This window comes from Euprymna scolopes, chromosome 18 (assembly GCF_053919585.1).
Source record: "Euprymna scolopes isolate OS-2025 chromosome 18, ASM5391958v1, whole genome shotgun sequence".
Lineage (NCBI taxonomy): Eukaryota > Metazoa > Mollusca > Cephalopoda > Sepiida > Sepiolidae > Euprymna > Euprymna scolopes.
In genome coordinates this window covers 83,911,741-83,933,904 of record NC_136499.1, presented here as the reverse complement: position 1 = coordinate 83,933,904, position 22,164 = coordinate 83,911,741, and the positions used below count along the sequence as shown (strand labels likewise).

The window sequence follows — 22,164 nt, the reverse complement described above, 5'->3', positions numbered from 1 at the left end:
ACTTCAGAGAACAAAATGATTGTTTTTGTTTTACTATAACTTCCTTTTCTTTTTTTCCATATATCGCAGGTCCTTGCATAGGCAGGGTGGTACTCTCCACAGTTTACACACTCGCATCTGTTTGTACATTCATTTGTGTTATGGACTGGGGTGTTTTTAGCACATCAGCCACACTCTGGTCAGTTGTAACATACATCCTCATGATGCCCAAATTTCTGACATCGTAGGGGGTTTGGTATAAATAGTTCTTTTTTAATCGAATAGCCAATTCTTATCTCTTTTGGTGTATTAAAGGTTATGATGTAGGTGCTTGTTAGTATAATGTCTCCATTCTTTTTAATGGATACTCTTTTATGTCAAGTAAGCCTTGAGATTTTAGTTCCATTTTTATTCTGTCAATTGAAGAACTAGATAGTTCTTAGTTTCGAATAACACCCATTTGATGTATTCATTTTATCATAGGGTATTTTTTATCCTGGAATTTTTCCATTTTTAGTAGAATATCAGCATATATTTTTTTTTTTACCTCCATTAGGATTGTCCCATTTCGTAAATTTTTAACTGCTTTGGGTGTTATTTTTGTAGAAATTATGCTTTGTATTAAAAATGGAGATAGTTTTGTCAATGGGATGTTGTCTTCTGCTTCCAGAATACTGAATATCGGGAAGTTTTCCCTATTTTCAGTGTCAAAATCAGACTTGGTGTGAGGTCTCTTGGTTGATTTTGTTGCCATGAATGTTTGTTTGTTTTGTTTAATTTCATTGTCTCTGTTCTTCACCTACCGCAGAGTTCAATTTAATGGGAAATACGAAGGGGGAAGCCAATTTGCCCTTGTAGGACAGAGATACAGGGGCAGTATACTCGTAGTTGAAGGGGTTCATCAGCACTTGTTCTTCCTTCTTGTTTCACTACCCAAGAAAATAGTAAGAACAGTCGGGGGGGGGGTACAACAATGTCATATACCCTTTTCTTCAAACAATTAACCCTAAAATTCTAATTCAGTAGTTAGAATATTTTTTTCTTTTTTTTGGCTATTTGTGTGTTTATGTGAATGTTGATTTCGTCTTATGAATTAGGGCTTGTCATAATCAGCCAATTGATTGGATGGGCCTCTCTGACCGCCCGTCTACCTCAGGTAAGGCCATGTCCTAGTGCTTAGGTCAACACGTCTGCTCAACCACCAGGATCCTGTCCCAAAATATCACAGGTTGACACCCATGGCCAACAGGTGGCCCCATTAAGGGACTTTTACTCTCTGTAGGGGGGAAGTCAGCATATTCCGATGCCGTACTGACTGGGTCAGAAAAAGAGGGGGTAAAAAAAAGAAAAGGGGAGTAGGGATAGGGGGATTGTTGTTATTTTTGTTTTTTGGCTTTGCAGAAGATAATTAAGCTTTGCAAAGAGATAAAGTAACAAAAACTTTGATGCACAGTGCATTTGAATCAGAAAGTCAATATCTTCTGACAGTCTGATCTGGTAGCACCAGTAAAGTGAGAGGAAGATAAAAAAGACAAAATAGGATAAATGGCAAAAAGAAAAGACAAAGCTCTAGCAATCCAGTTATTGAGTAGATTATTTTTGCTAAGATTGTTGACCACCTCTCTATCGCAGATTCTAGCAACTTACTCAGGACACACAGAAGACTGATTGATGACCAATCTCCAGAATTTTTAAATATGGGGCAGAGACTGATGATGTTTCCCGAGGCGTTGGCAATCATAGTACTCAAAAAGTTGCAATGGATTCTTATAAGGCTGTTTAACTGATGACTAAAGGAAAAATACTCTCCATTCCTTGGGAAGCCTCATTAATTTGACAGGTATTTAAAAATATTGGAGATCGGTCTTTGCCATTTCAGTACAGACCAATGAGTTTTCTGTAAATGGCTTGAAGGCATCTCACTCTCGGTGCAACCATTTACATGAAGAGCCAAATACGTCCTAAAATGGAGTACTATTGTCACATCTTGGTAGAAGCTGCTCAGAGCATCCTATACCACCCCAACAGAATTCAAAACCGGTTTTAAAACCTAATAGGTGATGCCCTTTTCTCCTCTCTGCAACCTGTTTTCCACAGTAGAGACATTGTGAGCCTGTCTTTGTTCTAATATTATTTTTTTGACAAGTGCTTGTCTATGGTCCCTCCCCCGTCCCAAACTTTTAACAATCACTTGTTTAGCTACAACCACTATGAACAATTTGCCCCAATGTCTATCTGTGTCTAAATCTAAATGCAAATTCCAATAACAAAGCTCCTTTCCTAGAATTGCCCACTGTTCAGCTGGCCTGTTTTCTTTGCTAAAATATGGTTGCCTTCAAGTCAAATATAAACAAGTTCTTATCGAGTCCTCCTCTTAAATAATTAAATTTTCCAACGCTGTTGTCTCAGTGACCACCATACACTTGTTAACCAATATCTTCGATTTGCCTTCGGGCCTTGATAAGTGGTGATTCCTTTGTAAGAAAAAAAAAAAAAGAAAAGAATCGGTTATCCTCTCTCAACAGCAGCAAGTAGGTCATCCATTATTCCACAAACAAGTACTAAATCATCAGCATACAACATCTATTTTCAGCTAAACTGTATGAAACTCATTGGATAACATTTCTAACACAAAAATGGAAAGCATTCAAACTCAGTACAAACCCTAACTACTTTAACATTAAAGCTGTCATTAAATGTGCTGCTAATTCTAAGATGAATTTTAGCACTTCTGTATAATGCTTTGATTTCTTTTCCCTGCAACCTCTTTCTCACAGAAGAGATGTTTCAAGCCTATCTGCTCTATTGTTATTTTCATAGCAAGTGCTCATCTGATCTCCAATCTATGGTCCCCTCTTGCCGAACTTGTAAAAGTCAGGCAAAAAAAAAAAAAAAAACACTTTACTAGCTACAACCCCTATCAACAATTTCCCCCACTCTTGATCTGTGCCTAAATCTAAACGCAGATTTCATTAACAAAGCTTCTTTCTCGCCTGTGGAACACTATTCTGTTGGCCTGCTTCCAGGCTGACTACAATATCGTAGACGCCCTACTGAACTGTCCCCTTAAATAAACAAATTCTACCCAACTTACACCATTAATGTACCACATTACATTCATTAACCCTTATCCTCCAGTGGCCCTCAGGCCTTGGTAACACCTTTGTAAAAAAAAACAATCTCACTCCCTATCACAAATGGTTACATTTCCAACCCATTTCACTGACTAGCAAGAACAACACATATCATTTCTAGATCTGTTTCTGACTACAATTCAAGATGACTGTACAACAAATGCTGACAGCCCACTCGGGAACGCTGACCATGCAGTGATAATGGTCGAAATCGCCCTAAATTCTAGACCCAAAACTGAAGAGCCAGTGCTCAAAACAATGAGATATTATAAAAAGGCTGACTGGGAAGCCATCAGAGATCTTATCAGAGATGCCCCATGGGGAAATATTTTTTCTCTTCCTGCTGAACAGTGCGCAAATGAGACCACTGAATGGTTCAAAATGGCAATTGAAGCGTATGTTCCCATGCGGAAATTTTATAGCAAGCCCAACTCTCCCCAATGTTTACTTCTACTTGCGCAACTGCCATTGCTCAAAAGCAGCATGCATACCGCAAATTTAACCGACATAAGTCCAGTTCAAACAGACAGAAGTATATAGAAGCTAGAACTAACGTTAAGAAAGAAATAGCGACAGCTAAGAGAGAATTTACTGAAATAACTATAAAACACGTCAAAGCACAAAAATTAGGAACTCGTGACTTCTGGAAAATCTACAACAGTGTAGTAAATAATGGGCAATCAACAATTCCCCCACTAACCAACAATTACAAGGTTGTTTGCTCAGCAACTGAGAAGGCTAACATGCTTGCCAGTCGGTTTGCCTCAAACTCCACACTGGACTTTCTCAACCACCGCCTACCTGACTTTCCTATGTGGACAGACGCCATGCTAGACGATCTGAAAATCACCCCTGCTCAGGTGCATGCTATCATAAAAAAACCTTGACACTTCAAAAGCATGTGGACCCGATCTCATCCCAGCTGTGCTATTAAAAAAATGCTCAGCCGAAGTAGCTCCAGTGCTCTCCAAACTCTACAACAAATGCCTTAATGAATCTTGCTTTCCGAGCTGTTGGAAAATTGCTTCAAGAATTCTAGTGAAAGAACTGATCCATCAAATTATCGCCCCATTAGCCTCCTCCCACTTTTCGACAAAATATTTGAGACCATAATTAACCATGCTCTAGTCCATCACCTAACAGATGCTAAACTTCCGACTGACCAACAATATAGATTTAGACAAGCCCATTGTGGAATGCTCATCCTCACTAATCTCTGAACCTGAGGAAAATTAGATCATACGGTATCACTGGTAGAATACTTAACATAATTAAATCCTTCTTAAGTAAGAGAAAAATTCAGATTGTCCTCGACAGTCGTACATCTAAACAATATGATATAAATGCGGGAGTGTCTAAGAGGTCTATCCTTGGACCTCTATTATTTCTATTATTCATAAATGACCTCCCTGACAAAATTGCCTCTGAGATGGGTATATATGCTGATGACACCACACTCTATAACAGGCACGACAGGAAAACTAATGAACACATATCTAAAGAAATGGCAGAAACACTAGAGGATGACCTCCAATCTGTAGTGGAATGGGGACAAAAATGGATGGTCACATTCAATGCTGCCAAGACTAAACTGGTTTCCTTCAATAATTACAAGAAACCTTCTCTGCCACCAATAGCAATGGCCAGTGACTCTTTATCTGAGAGTACATCTTTCAAACTCCTTAGTTCACATGGAAAGCATTGCCGGGGCCGCTGCGTAGAAGGTAGGCTCTCTCTACCAAGCTAGAAAACTACTAACACCCGAAAGTATTCTGTATCTCTATAAGCCATCATTCGCCCATGTATGGAGTATTGCTGTCACATTTGGGCTGCTGCATCTGCTACTAGTCTCTCGCTCCTAGACAAGGTTCAAAAGAGAGTTGCCAATCTGATAGACCCTGCAATACTTACAAAACTGTTTAAACATTGTCTTAAGGAGAATTGCTTCCCATCACCCTGGAAAATCTCATCAGTATGCCCTGTATTTAAGAATTCAGGTGATCGTTCATCCCCCTCTCAGTACAGGCCAATAAGTCTCCTGTGTGTCATGAGTAAGTTGCTGAAATCTGTGTTAAATACAGAAGTAATCAACCATCTCAGCAAAAATAATCTTCTTAGTGACACACAATATGGTTTCGTTCTGCTAGATCTACAGCAGATGTGCTTACAGTTATATCTCATAGGATTAGCAAATCTCTTGACAGAGGCAACCTTTCTAGGGCAATTGCTCTTGACATATAAAAGGCCTTTGATAGGGTATTGCATAAAGGTTTACTTCACAAGATCTCCAGCTATACCATAGCTGGAAATGTCTTCTCAATTATTAAATCATTTCTCTCTGATAGGTTCATAAGAGTAGTAGTTGATGGGCAAAAATCAGAAGCTCACAGTATTAATGCTGGAGTCCCTCAGGGGTCCATCCTGGGCCCATCTCTTTTCCTGATCTACATTAATGACCTTCCAAATCACATCCTTACATCATTCATAGACATTTTTGCTGACGACACTACCATCTATGGTAGAACATCTAAGACAGTAAACGACCAAGTTCTCTCCGATTCTCTCTCCTCTGATCTTGATCATGTTGTACAATGGGGAAAGGAGTGGCTGGTTACTTTTAATGCATCTAAAACCAAGCTTCTATCTTTACATCATCAACGTTCTGATCCCATCTGGCATCAATTAAAATGAATGGCTCTCGTCTTGGAGAGGCCTCAAGTTTTGACAGGCTTCTGGGCTTGGCCTTAACTCCTGATCTTAAATGGAATATGTACATCAAATCTGTTGCCAAGGCCGCTGGAAAAATGGTCGGATCCTTCTATCGATCCAGTAGATATCTCACTGCTGATGCAATTCTCTATCTATAGAAGAGCCAGATACGTCCAAGGATGGAATACTGTTGCCACTATAGGCAGGAGCTGCTAGAAAAAACTTGTCCTGCCTTGATAGGGTTCAAAATAGACTTTGTGGCCTGGTGGGAGATGTCCTTTTCTTTTCGCTGCAACTTCTATCTCACAGAAGAGATGTTGCGAGTTTGTCTCTGCTTTATCGTTATTTTCATGGAAGTGTTCGAATGAGCTTCGATCTATGGTCCCCCCCTCGCCAAACTTTCACAAGAAACACTCGTCTAGCTGAAAACACTATCAATAATTCCCCCCACTCTTTATCTGTGCCTAAACCTAAACATAGATTCCATGATAAAAGCTTCTTTCTTAGAACTGCACGCCTGTGGAATTGTCTTCCGTTTTCCTGCCGTCTATAATATGGTTGTCTTCAAGTCCAACGTGAACAAGTTTCTGATGAGCCGTTCTACTTAAGTTAACAAATTTACCGAACTTCCATTACTATCGATTACTATATTGTCCTTTTGACTACTGTACACTCTTTAACCCTTATCCTTGAGTGACCTATCGGCCTTGATAAGTGGTGACGCCTATGTAAAAAAAAAAAAAAAAAAAAAAAAAAACTGGCATCTAAGCTTCAGCCTCTGTCCCATCAACGAAATGTTGCATCCCTCTGCCTGTTCTACAAGTATTTTAATGGTGAATGCTCTGGCGAACTGCAGACACTTGTGTCCCCACGACATAGACACCCTCGACAAACCCGACAGGCAGCTAAATCCCACCCCGACATGGCTTTCAGTTTTGAAGTAGGTACCATTTGAACTTAGGGTTAGTGGTAGGATTAAAGGAAATTTTTTCAATTTAAGGTTAATAACAGGGAAACACTTGTCACTAACCTAAATTTAGTGATAGTGTAATTTTTTTTATCATCATCATCACCATAAAAGACTATTAAATGGACTCTCTGAACTCTTGAAGTGAATATTCTCCTGCTACATATGCTGTTTTTTTTTGTTTGTTTTTTTATTTATATATAAATTTATTTGTGTATGTATCATCATCATCATGTGGATGCCTAGGTAAAGGCTAAAGGTGTAAACCCTGACAAAAATTTGGTTTGCAGTCCTGATAAGCAAATGGTGACGCACAACAACACCTTTCCGGCAAATCCTGCAGCCATGCTGGCTCTGACCATATTGGCTTGCTTTTCCGTCAGACTTTGTCTGCTATGATGAGAGGAGCCCCTGGTAACTAGACAAACCTAGGTCTCTTTATCACCCACCCAGGCCTTCATCAGTAGAGGCAACTCTAGCTTCAACAGAGTAAACACTGCAGTGCATTAGATACAGAAAGCTATTGTTACAGGAGATAGAAGGTTGCCATCAATTGTGTATATAACTTTTCACATAAAAAAAATATCAAAAGAATTTGAAGTACTAACTGCTCTAGAAGGTAAGAATGGCCAAGAAATGCGGGATTATTATACACTATAAATTTATATGCTAAAATGATCCCCTTCTCTACTCTAAATTATTTTGTCATTTTTTTCTTTAAAAGGGTTGTCTAAAAGAATAGGATCTCATTTTTTAATTGGCAGCTATAAAGTCATTTACTACTACTATTAAAGTTTGAATATTAAGTATACTTGAAAATAAATATTTCTTGAAAAGATTTTACAAAAGAATCACAAACCGCATTAAATAATAAAAAAAAAATTCTTTTGCTTTTTCAAAATAAATGTAGTTTATAAAACTCGTTGATTTCAAATTTAACAGTTAAGAACGGCTCCTAGTAAAATGATTTACTTTTGCTGAAAACGGGTAAAAAATTGGGAGGGGGGGGGGTCTATTTAAAAACTGATGATACCAAAAGAAAAAGAAAATCAACATAGAATTATCATTTTAATAGATAAAAATAAAAACATTACTTTGTACTTGGGGTACAAAAAATTTTAGAAAAAAATGTTTAAAACATCATGTTGAAGTATTTTTAAGACAACAAAAAATGAATGGACTAGCTTATTTCAAACCTCAATAAGTAGGATTTATTAAGGTTTGTGATTGTTTTCCAAATTTCATGACTAAACTTATTATAGGCGATTGGTACATAGCTTTCAAATACAGTGGAGGGAGGGGGGATGCAAAATGATTATTACGTAGCCTTAACATTTTTATCATGACTTTTTTAAAAACTCTTCAAATATATCATGAAGGTTATTATTTATTAAAGCATGTGAAAGGATATTTATTTCCAAACAAAATTGTGGTATTTTAAGGATTTAAAGTGTTTTGGTTTTTAAAATATGACTATTTTAATAGAATAGAAAAGTTTGTATGTTTAGAATTATACTATACTAGCATGGGTGCCTGGCGTTGCCCGGGTTTTTGGAGGTGTGCGCTGAGCAAAAAAAAAAAAAAAAAGTGGTAGTAGGAAGGCAGGCTCGAACCCATACCGTGAAGGAAGAAAAGAACATTAAAAAAAACCTGACGTCTTTGCCGTTGCGTCCATCGCCAAACTGGAAGTGGCAAATGTTTAAATTAAGTCAATCGAAAAGAGAGGATGACTTTTGAAAATATCGGCAAAAAAAGCGACCCCTGCCTGTAGAAAAGTGCTCAGTTGAGGGTGAAGAAATGTTTTTAGCCATTTTTTCGATATTTGTCGTCTGAAGGGTTGAGCTTCAAAACGATACTAACCTTGTGAAAATCTGTCGCCTCTGTCGACAGTTTTAGGCACACATGCAAACATACATACATACATACATTTATATATTGGTAGCTCAAATTTTCGACCCAAACCGATTAAAAAGCTTGCCCTATCTCTGAATACCCTTTATGTCAAATTTCAAATGTTTAGACCAGAAATTGTCTGAGTAATTTGGTAGAGAGCGCAGAGGTTAAATTGTTTTTAACTTTGACCCCTATTATAACCCCTTGACAAGTTATTAAGTTAGATCCATGCTCAAGGAACCTATATCTAAAATTTCAATTGTTTATACCCAAAATTAGCAGAGGAGTTTGGTAGAGTTCTCAAAGGTCAAATCGTTGGACTTTGACCCCATACCAGCCAAATTTCTGGTCAAAAAAGTATTACAAAGATTTTCCCACATCTCAATACCCTGTATATCAAATTTCGAGTCTGTAGATTTTAAATTGACAGAGTTATTGTGTAGGGAAATGTACCCAGACAGACACACAGACAGGCACTTTCACTTTTATATAGATATATCCACTTTTATATAGATTTATTCTTTGCCTGTCCATAGATGCCCTGTAGCAAAATCAAACACTAAGAAAAGAGAAGAAATCAAAATAGCTTACATTGAGTAACTGCTGACGTGCCTGCTTGATAACACTCCAGCTTCCATAAAGAGCAATCACCTGATTGGGAAGCATAATTGTGGCCAAACCTGGATAGGTTGGAAGGACTTTAGTTATGAACTCTAACACTTTCGGATTATCCAATATGGCTTCCTTCATCACTGCTGTCAAACCCTCAAATATCTGTAGAAGATAGAAATAACGCAATTTAAAAATTCAAAATTCACACATTTATATTCATTGAAAATACTTCTTATTTAAACAGCTAAAAGAAATTTGTAAGATAAGTTTGGCGAAAAATATTTTTTTAAAGTATTTTGCTGTCTATAACACATTTCTCAAATCTCTCTCTGGTGTATGTCAACTTGTTTTTTTTTTTTATATTTTATAAAAAAGGTATAAATAAAATATATAACATCTTCTATTAAAACTGAATTTACCCAGGATATCCCAGTAAAAAGATCTACAGAAAAAAAAAAAAAATTCAAAATAAAAAAATTATATTAAAAATCAGATCCTCTTTTAGGATATACAGCATTTCCACTACTTTACCCTGTTACTTGAGGACATTAGATTTTTGGGAGGTATAAAAATGGTGTTGGTTTTAGTTGTTGGAGGTATGGCAGAAATCAATTTCCTCTTACAATTATGAACTTGCTTTTAAAGTAATATAGCAAAGTTCTTAGATATACAATGTTCACAGTGTTACCTTCTGATGCTAAATGTAGATAGATGCTGCTGATTTAATATTTTAAACTGCTAAATAGAAATGTAATTACAAAAAAAATTGAATAAGTTCTTATTTAAACAGACACGAGTAATTTTTAAACTGAAATTTTAAAGTAAAATCCTATTAGCAGTGAGGTGCATATGAAAAAAAAAATCCAAGACGGATCAAAAATTTGAAAAAAGACAAATGACAAAATTAAACACATAATTGTAAAGCAAGACATAAAAATCATTTAATAAATAAGTCATTTTAGTTTTTTGATGTGCCTTAATTGAAATATTAAAACTATTTGCAAAAGTTGTTCAAAGACAAAAGAAACTTCAGTAGTTGAAAAGTACATTTTTGTTTACAAATAAAATAAGACATATACTGAATTAAAATCTTTGCTAATTAAAGCTAAAAATTAAAATGCTAGATATTAGGTTAGAAAATAAAATTTTAAAAATACAAACTTTAGCAACATCAGATAAATATTAAATGTTTCTTTGTATATGGTTGAATCCAAGATTCCAATAGGTGATAATGGTGATACTAACCCTAACTAATATTATTATTATTATATAAATTTTTAACAAAATTAAATTCCTGAAGGAATTCTTAATGCAAATTTCAAAGAATCTAAATTTAAATTAAGCAAGATTTATTTTTTAATCTTCTGAAAAATGATGGAGTTCTACAAGTTTTGTTCAAATTCATTGTACGGTAAAATTCACCTTTCGTCTTCCTTTGTTTACAAAGCCATTTGGCGGAAGTGACGTCCGACATATTTTTAGCTCCGGATGACCAAAACTGTATAGAATGAACCTTTTTTTTTTTTTTTTTTTTTTTTAAGAAGTTTGATTCAAACAGTCTTTATTTGAACTTAATGGATTGTTTATTTTATATTTATGAAGTGTTTTTTTCCTCATTGATATGTTTATGAACGTTTACCTAACTTTTATAATAAAAGTTAGGTAAATGTCGATATCAAAATTTTAAAATTAAAGTTAGTTTTATTTAAAAAAAAAAAAAAAAAAACGTGTTTTTTTTTTCAATTACATTATAAACTTTATTTGAACTTTTTAACAAACTTTTACATACATAAAAAAATAGACTTTATAGATAGTTTATAATTTTTTTTTAAATATAACGAAAAGTTGGGTCTTTTTTTTACATTTCTCATGTATTTAATCAAACCTCATAGAAAAAAAAAATGTACCTGATATTCCCCAAATAATTCTTTGTTTATTTGAACTTTTAACAAATTTTTGCATACATAAGAAATAGACTTTATTGATCATGTATAAGATTTAAAAATTTCTTTAAAGAAAAAGATAGTTTTTTTCATTGTTCATGTATTTTAATCAAATATCATAAAAAATCATATTCAATACATGATATTCCCAAAATAATTCTTGTAGATGACTATTAAAGTTTGCATCACTAGTCCTCTTCATGGATCTGAATTTAACTTTACAAACACTCCAGCTACCTTCCACATGATTTGTGATAATACTAGGGTCATTTGGATCAATAGAGTTATATCGATGGTTTACCACAGAATGGTTCGTAATACATTATAGGCACGCCAACCATCTGTCACAATCAGTATGCTTGGTCTAACGTACTGTGCAATTATTGGCAATAGGGTTGCAGCATCTTTCGTTTCGACTGGCACCATCATTGTCAAGTTCATTTCTTGTTTGACCAAGCCAAGAACCCACTGACCTGGATGGAATCTTCCTCGGTGGTATTTCCTGTGCATGAATTTACTTTCATTGATTTCGACTGTTCGTTCAGGACCACCTAATTGTACTGGATTTTCCAGCATGGTCATCGTGCATACATCACAAATGAAATTATACCAGTCGACTAAAGATTTTTTAGACACACCAGTTTCTTTTGAAACAGTCACTAGTGGTTCCCTCAATGATCAACAATACAAAACTTGTATTAACTCTTGTAGCCGTAAATGGCTACCTTCAAAGAAGGAACCAGCTCTAAAATTTATTGTTTTTTTTGCATTTGGGGAAAGACCAACAATATCCGTCAATAAAGCGCCTCCCATTTCTTTTCTGAAGATTCATACTTCGACATGGGTCAGTACATTTCGGACACGTGTTGGTTGGCGATTAGGCCACGTCATACCAACCATTTCATTGTATTCAGTGTATTTGTCGAGGACGTTTCTTTAATCACATCACTGAATATATTTGTTGTTGCCAGTTCTATCGCTGCCATTACTGCATTTGTTAATGTGTTCATAATTTGCAAATCCATTTGGCAGTCTTGCAGTTAAGCCCAGCAAATTCGGCAACTCTAGAAGGGTCACATCAGTATTTACACCGTCAAATCACAATATTATGAATTATTAAATTTTTATCACGATATACAAATTATTGAAGTGTTCAAATATTTTTTTAAATATTTAGATATTTAAAAATATTTTTAAGAAATATTTTATTTCAAGGTTTATGCCTTCTTTTATTACACATGACAAAGTTTCAGTTTTTTTTTTTAAATATTTTTTATTCAATTTGATTTATAAATCTGAAATATGAAAACTGCATTACTTCGGATTTTATTTTGTTCGTTTTCTGAAAAATGTGTATTTTGTTTGTTTTCTTTATTTAATCAAGTGGGTGCTTCCAATTCGTTCAATATAATTTTCTTAAAATAACACAATTTGATGGTGTAAATACTGAGGTGACCCTTCAAGAGTAGTCAAGCTTACTTTTGAGTTTGCCAGGCTTAACTGCAAGACTGCCATCAATTTCGAAAACTTAAGTCACGTTAAAAAATATCTCATTACAAAACTCATTTCGAAAAATAAATTTTGTATTTTTTTTTATTGTAAATTGGTTTATCATTTTATTGTAGAATAAAATTTCAAAGTGATAAATGGAAAAAAAAAAATCTCAAAAATAAAAAACACCTCGTGTTTTTTATTTTTTTTTTTTAAATAAAACTTTAATTTTAAAATTTTGATGTTTGAAAAACAGTCCATAATATATATTTCATTATAAAAGTTCTATTTTTGTTTGATAAAAAGAATAAAACAGTTCATAAATATAAAAAAGAAAAAGAAAAAAAGTCCATTAAGTTCAAATAAAGACTGTTTGAATAAAACTTCTTTAAAAAAAAAAAAAAGGTTCATTCTATAGTTTTGGTCATCTGTAGCTAAAAATATGTCGGAATGTCACTTCCGCTAAATGGCTTTGTAAACAAAGGAAGACGAAAGGTGAATTCTGCCTTCATTGTTAATTAAAATATATTAGATGTGCCAATTAGAGCACAACCAGTACAACTTTTTATTACCCTTTGATTTTATTTGAAAATTCCTCATACACACCTGTTAAGACATTCCTCTTGCATATCTAAAAATAATAGTCTGCTTACTTCTCTATTATTAGTATGAATAATATAAAAATAAAGATGTGTTTGCGGTGTGCATGAATACATTATGTAAATTAGATGGTAAAATAAAGCGATTAAAATGCAACACTGAAATAAAAAGTCCACAGAAACACATTAAAAAAATATTGGAGTTGAATCAACCATTCTCCTATAAATTTTTTGTTAATTAAAAGAATTATAATCAAATTTTTCTCAAGCATAACTTAACCTAAAAACAAAGTAATAATAATATAGCAAGTATTTCATGTCATTCAGGTATATAGAAAAAAAGGCCGGAAAACAAACATTGATTCACTCAACTTTAGTATTGATTTGAGCATTTTTTTTATTTAAAAAACTTTTCTTCAAAAAATGTATCTACTGCAATAAATTATTTTTTTATTTTTTAATGTTTTAAATAAAAAAATTTTAGTAAGAAATTAGTACTAAAATATTAATCAATATTGAATTATTTTCATTTCAATTTCTTTTACAATTAAAGTTCACTTTGATTATGTGATTTGAAAACAGTTTGATTATGTGATTTGAAAACAGTTTTAGTTTTAACAATTTGAAGATTCATTTGTTTTCATCAATAAAAATACTTAAATGATTTTGATGCTTAAAAATTACATGTGTGCTTGAAAGTCATTAACCATTTTCAAATACCAAGTTTTCTTTAGGGCAAAATATTGAAACAATATTATGAAATAAGACATCTTTCAATATTTTATAGGATGTATACACGCATGCAAACACACACACTTTGATCAATGAGGAAACTGGCCTTACTAAGTCATCATTTTCTTTATCAAAAATCAAATCTTGGCAATCAGCTTCTTTTGGGTTTGATTTCAACAAAGTACAACTATCAACATTCTCTTTAGCCTCCTGGCAAGAATTACTAAATGAAAACGGTGAATTTCGAAGTCGAGAGTCTACCGATTCATCGGTCTTGGTTTTTTTCCTCGGAGACTTTCTAAATGAGAAAGAATCAGAGAAAGATAAGTTTTTTTTGTAATTCCTAAACATATGCCAATTTGCAGAAGTTCTAGAATGATAACTTGTAGTCTGTTTGACAGGTTGAAACCGATTTCCATTGTACACGTTCTGTTCTCGTCGCATCTCCATTTCGCAGTCACAGAAATTCAGTTTCACCAGATTTAGACATCAGTTAGTGCAATTATTGCTAAAAAGAAAAAAAGAAAACAAAGAAAGATTACTCATTTGGAAAAAATATTAGATTTCTTCAATGAATTTGTAAAAATAAGGAAAAGTAGGATGAAGATCAATAAAAACTGTAAAATTTAATGAATGAAATCAAGGACTGTTTAGTTTTTAAGATATTTTCTTTTTATTTCTAAAAAATATATCAAAATTAATTAAACAGGTTAATGTAAGCTTTTTTAAGATAGAATGGAAAATCAGTTTTCTGGTTCATCATTTTGTGAAGGTCTCAGGTTTGTTGTAGAACATTACTGAATAGATAAATCATGGATAGACTTGTATAAAAGTAACAAGGAAGAGTTAAGTTATTCAAGAATATCCCATACTTCAAACATTTTAGTCATCATTTGAAAAATGGGAAAAGTATGGCAAACTACAGAATGAAGTGTGTACCCAGAAGTAGGAAAATCACTCAGCAGATGAATCAAAAGTATTTATCCAAAATTTAGACTGAATAAAATTAGGTCCAAATCTTAATTTTTAAGGAGGTTTTGATGGTTTAAAGTTGAATCATACATTAGGAAATTATAACTTAGAATTTTAAGAGATTTTTGAGGATAATAATGAAAAAATAACACATTCAAATAAGACAAATGATGAGGAGAGGTTCTGTCACAATTTCTCCATTGCTTATGACCTCACTCAGATTGTTCATAACCTACCCGTGTGCCCAACACCGACAGTTAGTATGGAAGTCTCCTAGAACTTTTTCTTACAACCTGCCCTGAGCTATGTTCATTTTCCATTCTGTCTCCACTGGAATCTTCTGACCACTCGGTTGTATCAGTTAAGATAAAAACAAAATGTAACAGATTATCAAATGTACCTCTCCATCATACTGTATATCGATACTCTATGGCAGAGTGGGATAGCTTTTATGCATTTATATCAGATCTACCTCTGTGTTCCATAAAAGTGTCCTCTATAATATCAAACCTGACGGAATGGTTAATTGTAGGTATAGACTGCTTCATACCCTCAAAAAAATTTCAGCAAAAACCTAATAGCCAGACATGGTTCTCTCCAGAATGTGCTGCTGCCATTGCGCACAGAAATCTCTTTCCATTGCTTCTAACATAATAGATGTACTGAAACTAAAGCGGCTCTCAGGACTGCCAGAAACCACTGTAAAAGACTAATAAAGAATGCAAGAGAGTTGTATGCTCTGTCCGTTAAGTCCAAAGTAGCTAAGCAGCGGCTTGGTTCCCACCAGTTTTGGCAAATAGCATGTATGTGGTCCTGAACAGAGGCGTGTGCTCTATCCCAACTATCATCAATGGACCTGAGGTACTCTTGTCAGCATCAAACAAAGCCAAACTCTTTGCCAAGAATTTTGCAGCTAATTCTATCCTATGCGATCAAGGCCATCAACCCCTGTATTTTCTCCTGTACCAGAAAACACGCTATGCGACATACAAATATGTGTGTGTGATGTTGCCAAGCTAATAAAAAACCTTGATTCCAGTAAAGCAACTGGCCCTGATGGCATTCCAATTATAGTGTTAAAAAAGCTTCAACCAGAACTAGCTCCCATACTTTAAAAACTGTTTAAGCGTTGTCTTAAGTAGAATTGCTTCCCAACACCCTGGAAAATCTCATCAGTATACCCTGTATTTAAGAATTCAGGTGATCGGTCATCTTCCTCTCAGTACAGATGAATAAGTCTCCTGTGTGTCATGAGTAAGTTGCTGGAATCTGTGTTAAATAGAGAAGTAGTCAACCACCTCAGCAAACATAACCTTCTTAGTGACATGCAATATAGTTTCCGTTCTACTAGATCTACAACAGCACTCAATCTTTATCCTCAAGTGATCCCTATGTAGAATAAAAAAGAAAAAACTATGATCTTCAAACATTAATGACTTTCTTTAGATGTAGATCACACATTGTTTTTCTTAAATCTATATTCATAAACATTTTAAACATTTTTCCTAGCATATAAACAAAAATTTAATTCTCAAACAATAAAAATGTTCTAGCTATGTAAAAATTGAGAATTTCAAAATTAATTCCAAGAAATAAAATAGAAAAACATCATGTCTATTCTTTTTTTTTTAATTTTTGTAATGAGTTGCAAACTCGGCATCAATTGTTTTTAAAAGTGATGTTTAGAACATTGGATAAATATTTGATTCAAATTTCAAGGAAAATACAAATATTTCGAAATTTTATAAAATTAAATTTAAAATAAGTTGTTTCATTATGTGTAGAATTAAATAATATTTGTGATAATTCTTGGCTGAATTATTGTCAGAACAGTGATTTTATCAAATATTTCTAAAGAAATTTAGTCTGAGACCTCTGAAAATTTTAATTTTTTTTCTTCATTATATACAAAATTAAACAATTCCAACAAGCACTCAACCACTCTCAAGCAGAGATATGGAATACTTTCTATGATTTGTTAATTGGGAATACTGAGGTTGGCTACAAGCCAAATAGAAGAATATGCTCTGATCAAATAAAATCAAAACTAAACTTTTGTTTGAAGACAAAGTGTAGCATAAAAGCTAATAATGTACATCAGCTTCAGCATATCAATGGAGTTGTGGTTCCTGGCATGAATCAAAATCAAATGTCAAGTATTATTATTCATTAATGTAAATGGAAAAAAAAAAAAAAAAAAGAAATTTCTCACCTTTCATATCAAAAGACATCTAGTTGTATGTATATTACTCTCATGTATCAAAGAACTAGAGTAAAAAATATTGTCAAAAAGTAAACAATTCCAATGAAAGACAAGTAGATGTTTTTGGATATGTTTTTGAACCATTTTTCAATTCTTAAAATTAACATAAAAACCACAGATGAAATTTTAAAACTAGTTAAAGTAAAGTGCATGGATAACAAATGATTTAAAATAGACAATGAATCAAAGATGGGGGGGGGGGTAATAGTATAAAGCAATAATTTTCAAATGCAGTAAATACTTGTTTGAGTTTTTTTTTATCTAGTAAAATATGTGCACATATCAAAAGTAAATTACAGTCTTTTAAAAGTTACTGTTTCTCAACTTCAGAATAAAATAACATTACATCTGGCAAATTGATATTTGATTTTGATTAGCAATTTCCTTGCGTATGTTCTTTAAGTTATTTTTTTAAGAAAATACTCATTCAGGCTAGAAAGTTTGTTCAACTATATTTTGCATTTATGACCTAACCAGTACCAACTGCTTACAAAATTGATAAGAAATTTTAACATTTCTGTACTTGTATACAATTTTAGATAAACAATTAATAGAAAATAAAAAAAGTCATCAACCTATTTTATAGTAACTAGCCTGGGTGCCCAGCGTTGCCTGGGTGTTTGGAGGTGTGTTTTGAGCAAAAAAAGAAAAAAAAGTGGTAGTAGGCAAGCTCGAACCCGTACCGCGAAGGAGAAAAAGAACACTAAAAAAAACCTAACGTTTTTGTTGTTGCGTCCATTGCCAAACCGGAAGTGACAAATGTTTAAATTAAGTCTAGTCAATCGAAAAGAGGGGATGACTTTCGAAAATATCGGCAAAAAAAGCAACCCCTCCTTGTAGAAAAGTGCCCAGTTGAGGGTGAAGGAATTAATGTTTTTAGAAAATTTTTTGATATTTGTCATCCGAAGGATCGAGTGTAAAAACAATACTGAATTCGTGAAAATCTGTCAAAAGTTTTAGGCAGACATAAACATACATATATACATACATTTAAACAGTCAGGTGAGATTTATATTATAGATTAGGATATCACAACAGGGGGTACAATAACTTGTTTGAGAAAACCTATTTAGTATGTTGCCTTTATAAAATGTTGCAATGGGTATTTATTGATTTTCATGACTGATCAGTAGATTTCGATTTTGATACCAAGGTACGTAACAAACCAGTAACAACTTTTTCATAATAAAAACATCCTCTTAGAAACAAAATAAATTGATATTAAATTACTTATTATTAGACCAAGAAACATTCACATTTTTTCGATAATAAACTCATTTATATTTTGTCTCTAATTAGAAACTAGCAGCGATGCCTGACGTTGGCCAGGTTCACATGAAGTTCTATTTGGACACACCTGGATATTGAACACTTTTTCATTACTATATGCCAACTCCATCATGGGAAATGTCGATATCTCCACAACAATGTCAAAAATAAAAGATATGGTAATCCTACTTAAAAACAGATAAAAACACAAAAATGCAATAGTAGAACCCTGAAATACAGCATTAAAAATTAAAATCAAGCAGTTACAATGAAAAAAAAAACTGATTTACGTAACCTTCAAAATAAGAAAAATGATTTGTTTTAATTTAATTAACTGCCAATAAAATATGCCAAATAAATAATACAAAGTACAAAACAAAAAAATATTTTAAAAATCTTTTAACCTTGTTTAAATGCAAAAAAAAAAAAAAAAATATCCAACATAAGGTGGGTTCGAGCCTAAAAACTAATAGACATGAGCCAACATTCTAACCCACTCGGCCAAAGTGACTTAGATATGGCGTTGCACAAGAGATGAATGGTGTTCATGCATGCGCAAATGTTAAAATTGGTTAAGAGACGATTTTATAGACGCACCCATTAGATTTTGCAATCGTTAAGATAAAATTAATATTTTTTTCTGAATCTTTGATATTACACATCCAAAGAATTGACAGTTCCAACAATTCATAGTGGTCCATTTGCTATTTTTTGACATTTAGCTGAACATACAGACACACAAACACAAAATTTGCCCTTTATATAATACTAGACTCGGCATTGCCCGGGTGTTTGTAGGTGTGTGTGCTCAGGCAGGGGTGGTGGGTGTTAATCAAAACATAAGAATAAGCGAAGTAAAAAAAATTAACGTAAGGCAAACGAACGATGTTAAATGTAAAAATGGGAAAAACAAAAAAAGAAAACGTGAAACAGAAAAACGAACGTTAAAAAATCTGAAAAATAAACCCTTCCCCCAAAAAAACACGTGAAAAATGGCTTAAATAACCCTGTTTCAATATTAAAATTTTAAAAAAAAAATCGCAAAAAAAAAAAAAAAAGAAGACATCTCACACCACGATTCGAACATAGAGGCCGCGCTCTAAGCAACTGAGCCAAGACGACGTCGACGAAATTAGGTCGCTTTTTAAAATCTTTAAACTAAATCAGGTCATTTGCGCATGCGTAGAACCGAACTTGTCATGAGAGGACGGTTTTTGCTGACGCCCCCTCCTCCTTCCGTAGAAAACTGCTGATTTTAGGGTGAAGGAATTAACGTTTTTGGCCAATTTTTCGATATTTGTTGAGCGAAGGTTGGAACTTTAAAATGTTACCGATCTGGCGAAAATCCGTGACCCGTGTCGAAAGTTTTTGTGAGACATACAAACACACATACATACAAACACACATTTTCGCTTTTATATATATAGATTTTTACATAAACTGAACCATGTTAATTAGCAGCATTTATTAATCATAATGGTGCAAACAAAATAAAATATTAAATCAAGAATATTGATTTACAATTTCTTTGAATTTTTTAATGCAAAGTTTATCCTTTTTATTGGTATGTTTCGTTTACATTTTTCTCCAAATTATGTTGATAAAATAAAAAAATTATCTACTACAAAAAAAACAAAAAACAAAAAAAGAATGAAAAAAGTTCCATTCATAATTATCATAAATTAGTTTATTCATATTATTTGGATTCTTCAGACTACTGTTCTCATCTTTAGTGTTATTTTATGTTTTAGTCAATGTAACCTAAAACTTTCTTCTGGTATATCTTGCCGAACTCTAGAATCTTTCTGTTGAATTCAAGAATCTTTTCGTTAAACTCAGAAATCTGCACAAACTTTCGAATAGAACCCTTTATTTAATCCACAGATGTAATATGCTCTTGTTTCATCAGCCTTGATTGAGTAGAAGTCCTAAGTAATTCACAATTGGATTTTTAGTCGGCCACACTAAGGATTGAATCTTCAATCTCCAGAAGAGTGTAACTTTTACAACTGAACTAAGTATTCTATCTACTGTGCCAGTCTTGATAAAATTAGAAGCAAACAATTTAATCTTGTCTCTTCATAAATGTAAAAATGTTTCTCTTTCTGCATTAATATTTTTTTTAGCTTCCAGGCTAATTCAAGTTACTATTTTCAGTGATGAGCAATTTATTTTCCTAATGGTGGCGTTTTTCAACTTAATGTTAAAGAGAGTTCCATCTTAAAGCAAAAGGGCTACTTGTCAATATACCAGATAATACAAGGTTTTAAGTTGTCCTTCACAAAAAATCTAATTTGAAAACTTAAAGAAAATTTTTTCCATATTAAATTCTATTTCTATCTGTTTTTACATAAATTAAATCATTTTTGGTATTGATTTACTATTAAAAGAATATAGATTGATAGAAATCAAGCCAGAAATAATTTTCTATTCATCAGTTAAAGATTTTAAAATAACTGGAAATTTTTGAAGTTATAAATAAGCTAGACAGTACAAGAAGTCATCTTACAAATATTCAATGTGCTAACTGTTGAAACAAATCTATATATATAAAAGCGAAAATGTATGTATGTATGTACGCTTTTCCTCGATGTCCACAAAAGGCTTCTTTCAGAGAAGCGCTCGCTTCACAACTTCTTAAAACTTTTTATATCATCTATAAATTGTAATATCTCGCAGTTAACCAAGGCGCTCGCCTGTCTATTTAATTTCACTGACTTTCAAACGTTAATTATTCGACATTCCCGCATCGGCACGCATTACATTCGGTTTTCGGTATAAACAAAAAGCGAAACTCGCCTCTAATCACAGGCCGAAAGCCAGTGGTCTCTAGAGAGCTAAGTAACGTTTGATCAATGTCGACTTCATCATATCAGACGGTAGCTTTCATTTCGAGACGAGACACTCCCCCTAATAAACAGGGAGCTGGTTTTCACTGAACTTAGTTAAAAACAAACAAACCGATTTATTTATTTATTTAAAAACTGTCCCGCACAAAATCGTAACTGCTGAATAACTATCGCCGTCACCTCAATAACTCGTCAAAAACGCGCACCTGTTTTTTTTCACACTTTACTATTTTCCAACTGCGCGTCAAGGCTTCGTTTTTTTTTTAACTTGTAAAAAACGGGCACCTGTTTTTTTTTTCACATTTTACTATACGCGTCAAGTCTTCGTTTTTTTTGTACACACACCTACAAACACCTGGGCAACGCCAGGTACCCCATCGCTAGTCTAATATAAATCTCACCTGTCTGTTTAAATGTATGTATGTACGTTTTTATGTCTCGCAAAAACTTTCGACAGAGGCGACGGATTTTCACAAGAACGGTATCATTTTGAAGCTCAACCCTTTCAATGACAAATATCGAAAAATTAGTCAAAAATATTAATTCCTTCACCCTAACTAGGCAGTTTTCTACAGGAGGGTCGCTTTTTTCACTGACATTTTTTGCAAGTCATTCAACCCTTACATCCATGATGTCACATAAAATGCATTATTTTGATCGCCTGTGACATCACAACCACAGTAGGCACATCAGTAAGACAGTTTTTTTTTTCACCTCTTTTTCCGGCTTACTACTCCTATTTTTTTTTTCCT

The 22,164-nt window shown here is 33.4% G+C and overlaps 1 protein-coding gene across 2 annotated transcripts in view; it reads right to left on the bottom strand.

Moving 5' to 3' along the window:
- The window catches only part of LOC145297673 (uncharacterized), a 201,274-nt gene that overhangs the window by 148,208 nt on the left and 30,902 nt on the right, over positions 1–22,164 (bottom strand). Inside the window, exons 2-3 of one of the 2 annotated variants that reach the window (XM_080143855.1) lie at positions 14,171–14,567; positions 9,274–9,456 (exon numbers count right to left, since the gene is read on the bottom strand). In XM_080143855.1, the coding sequence (XP_079999981.1) occupies positions 9,274–9,456; positions 14,171–14,509 (522 nt within the window). In that variant the 5' untranslated portion in view covers positions 14,510–14,567. The remainder of the gene's footprint in view (positions 1–9,273; positions 9,457–14,170; positions 14,568–22,164) is intronic. The other variant, XM_080143856.1, reaches the window with a different exon arrangement.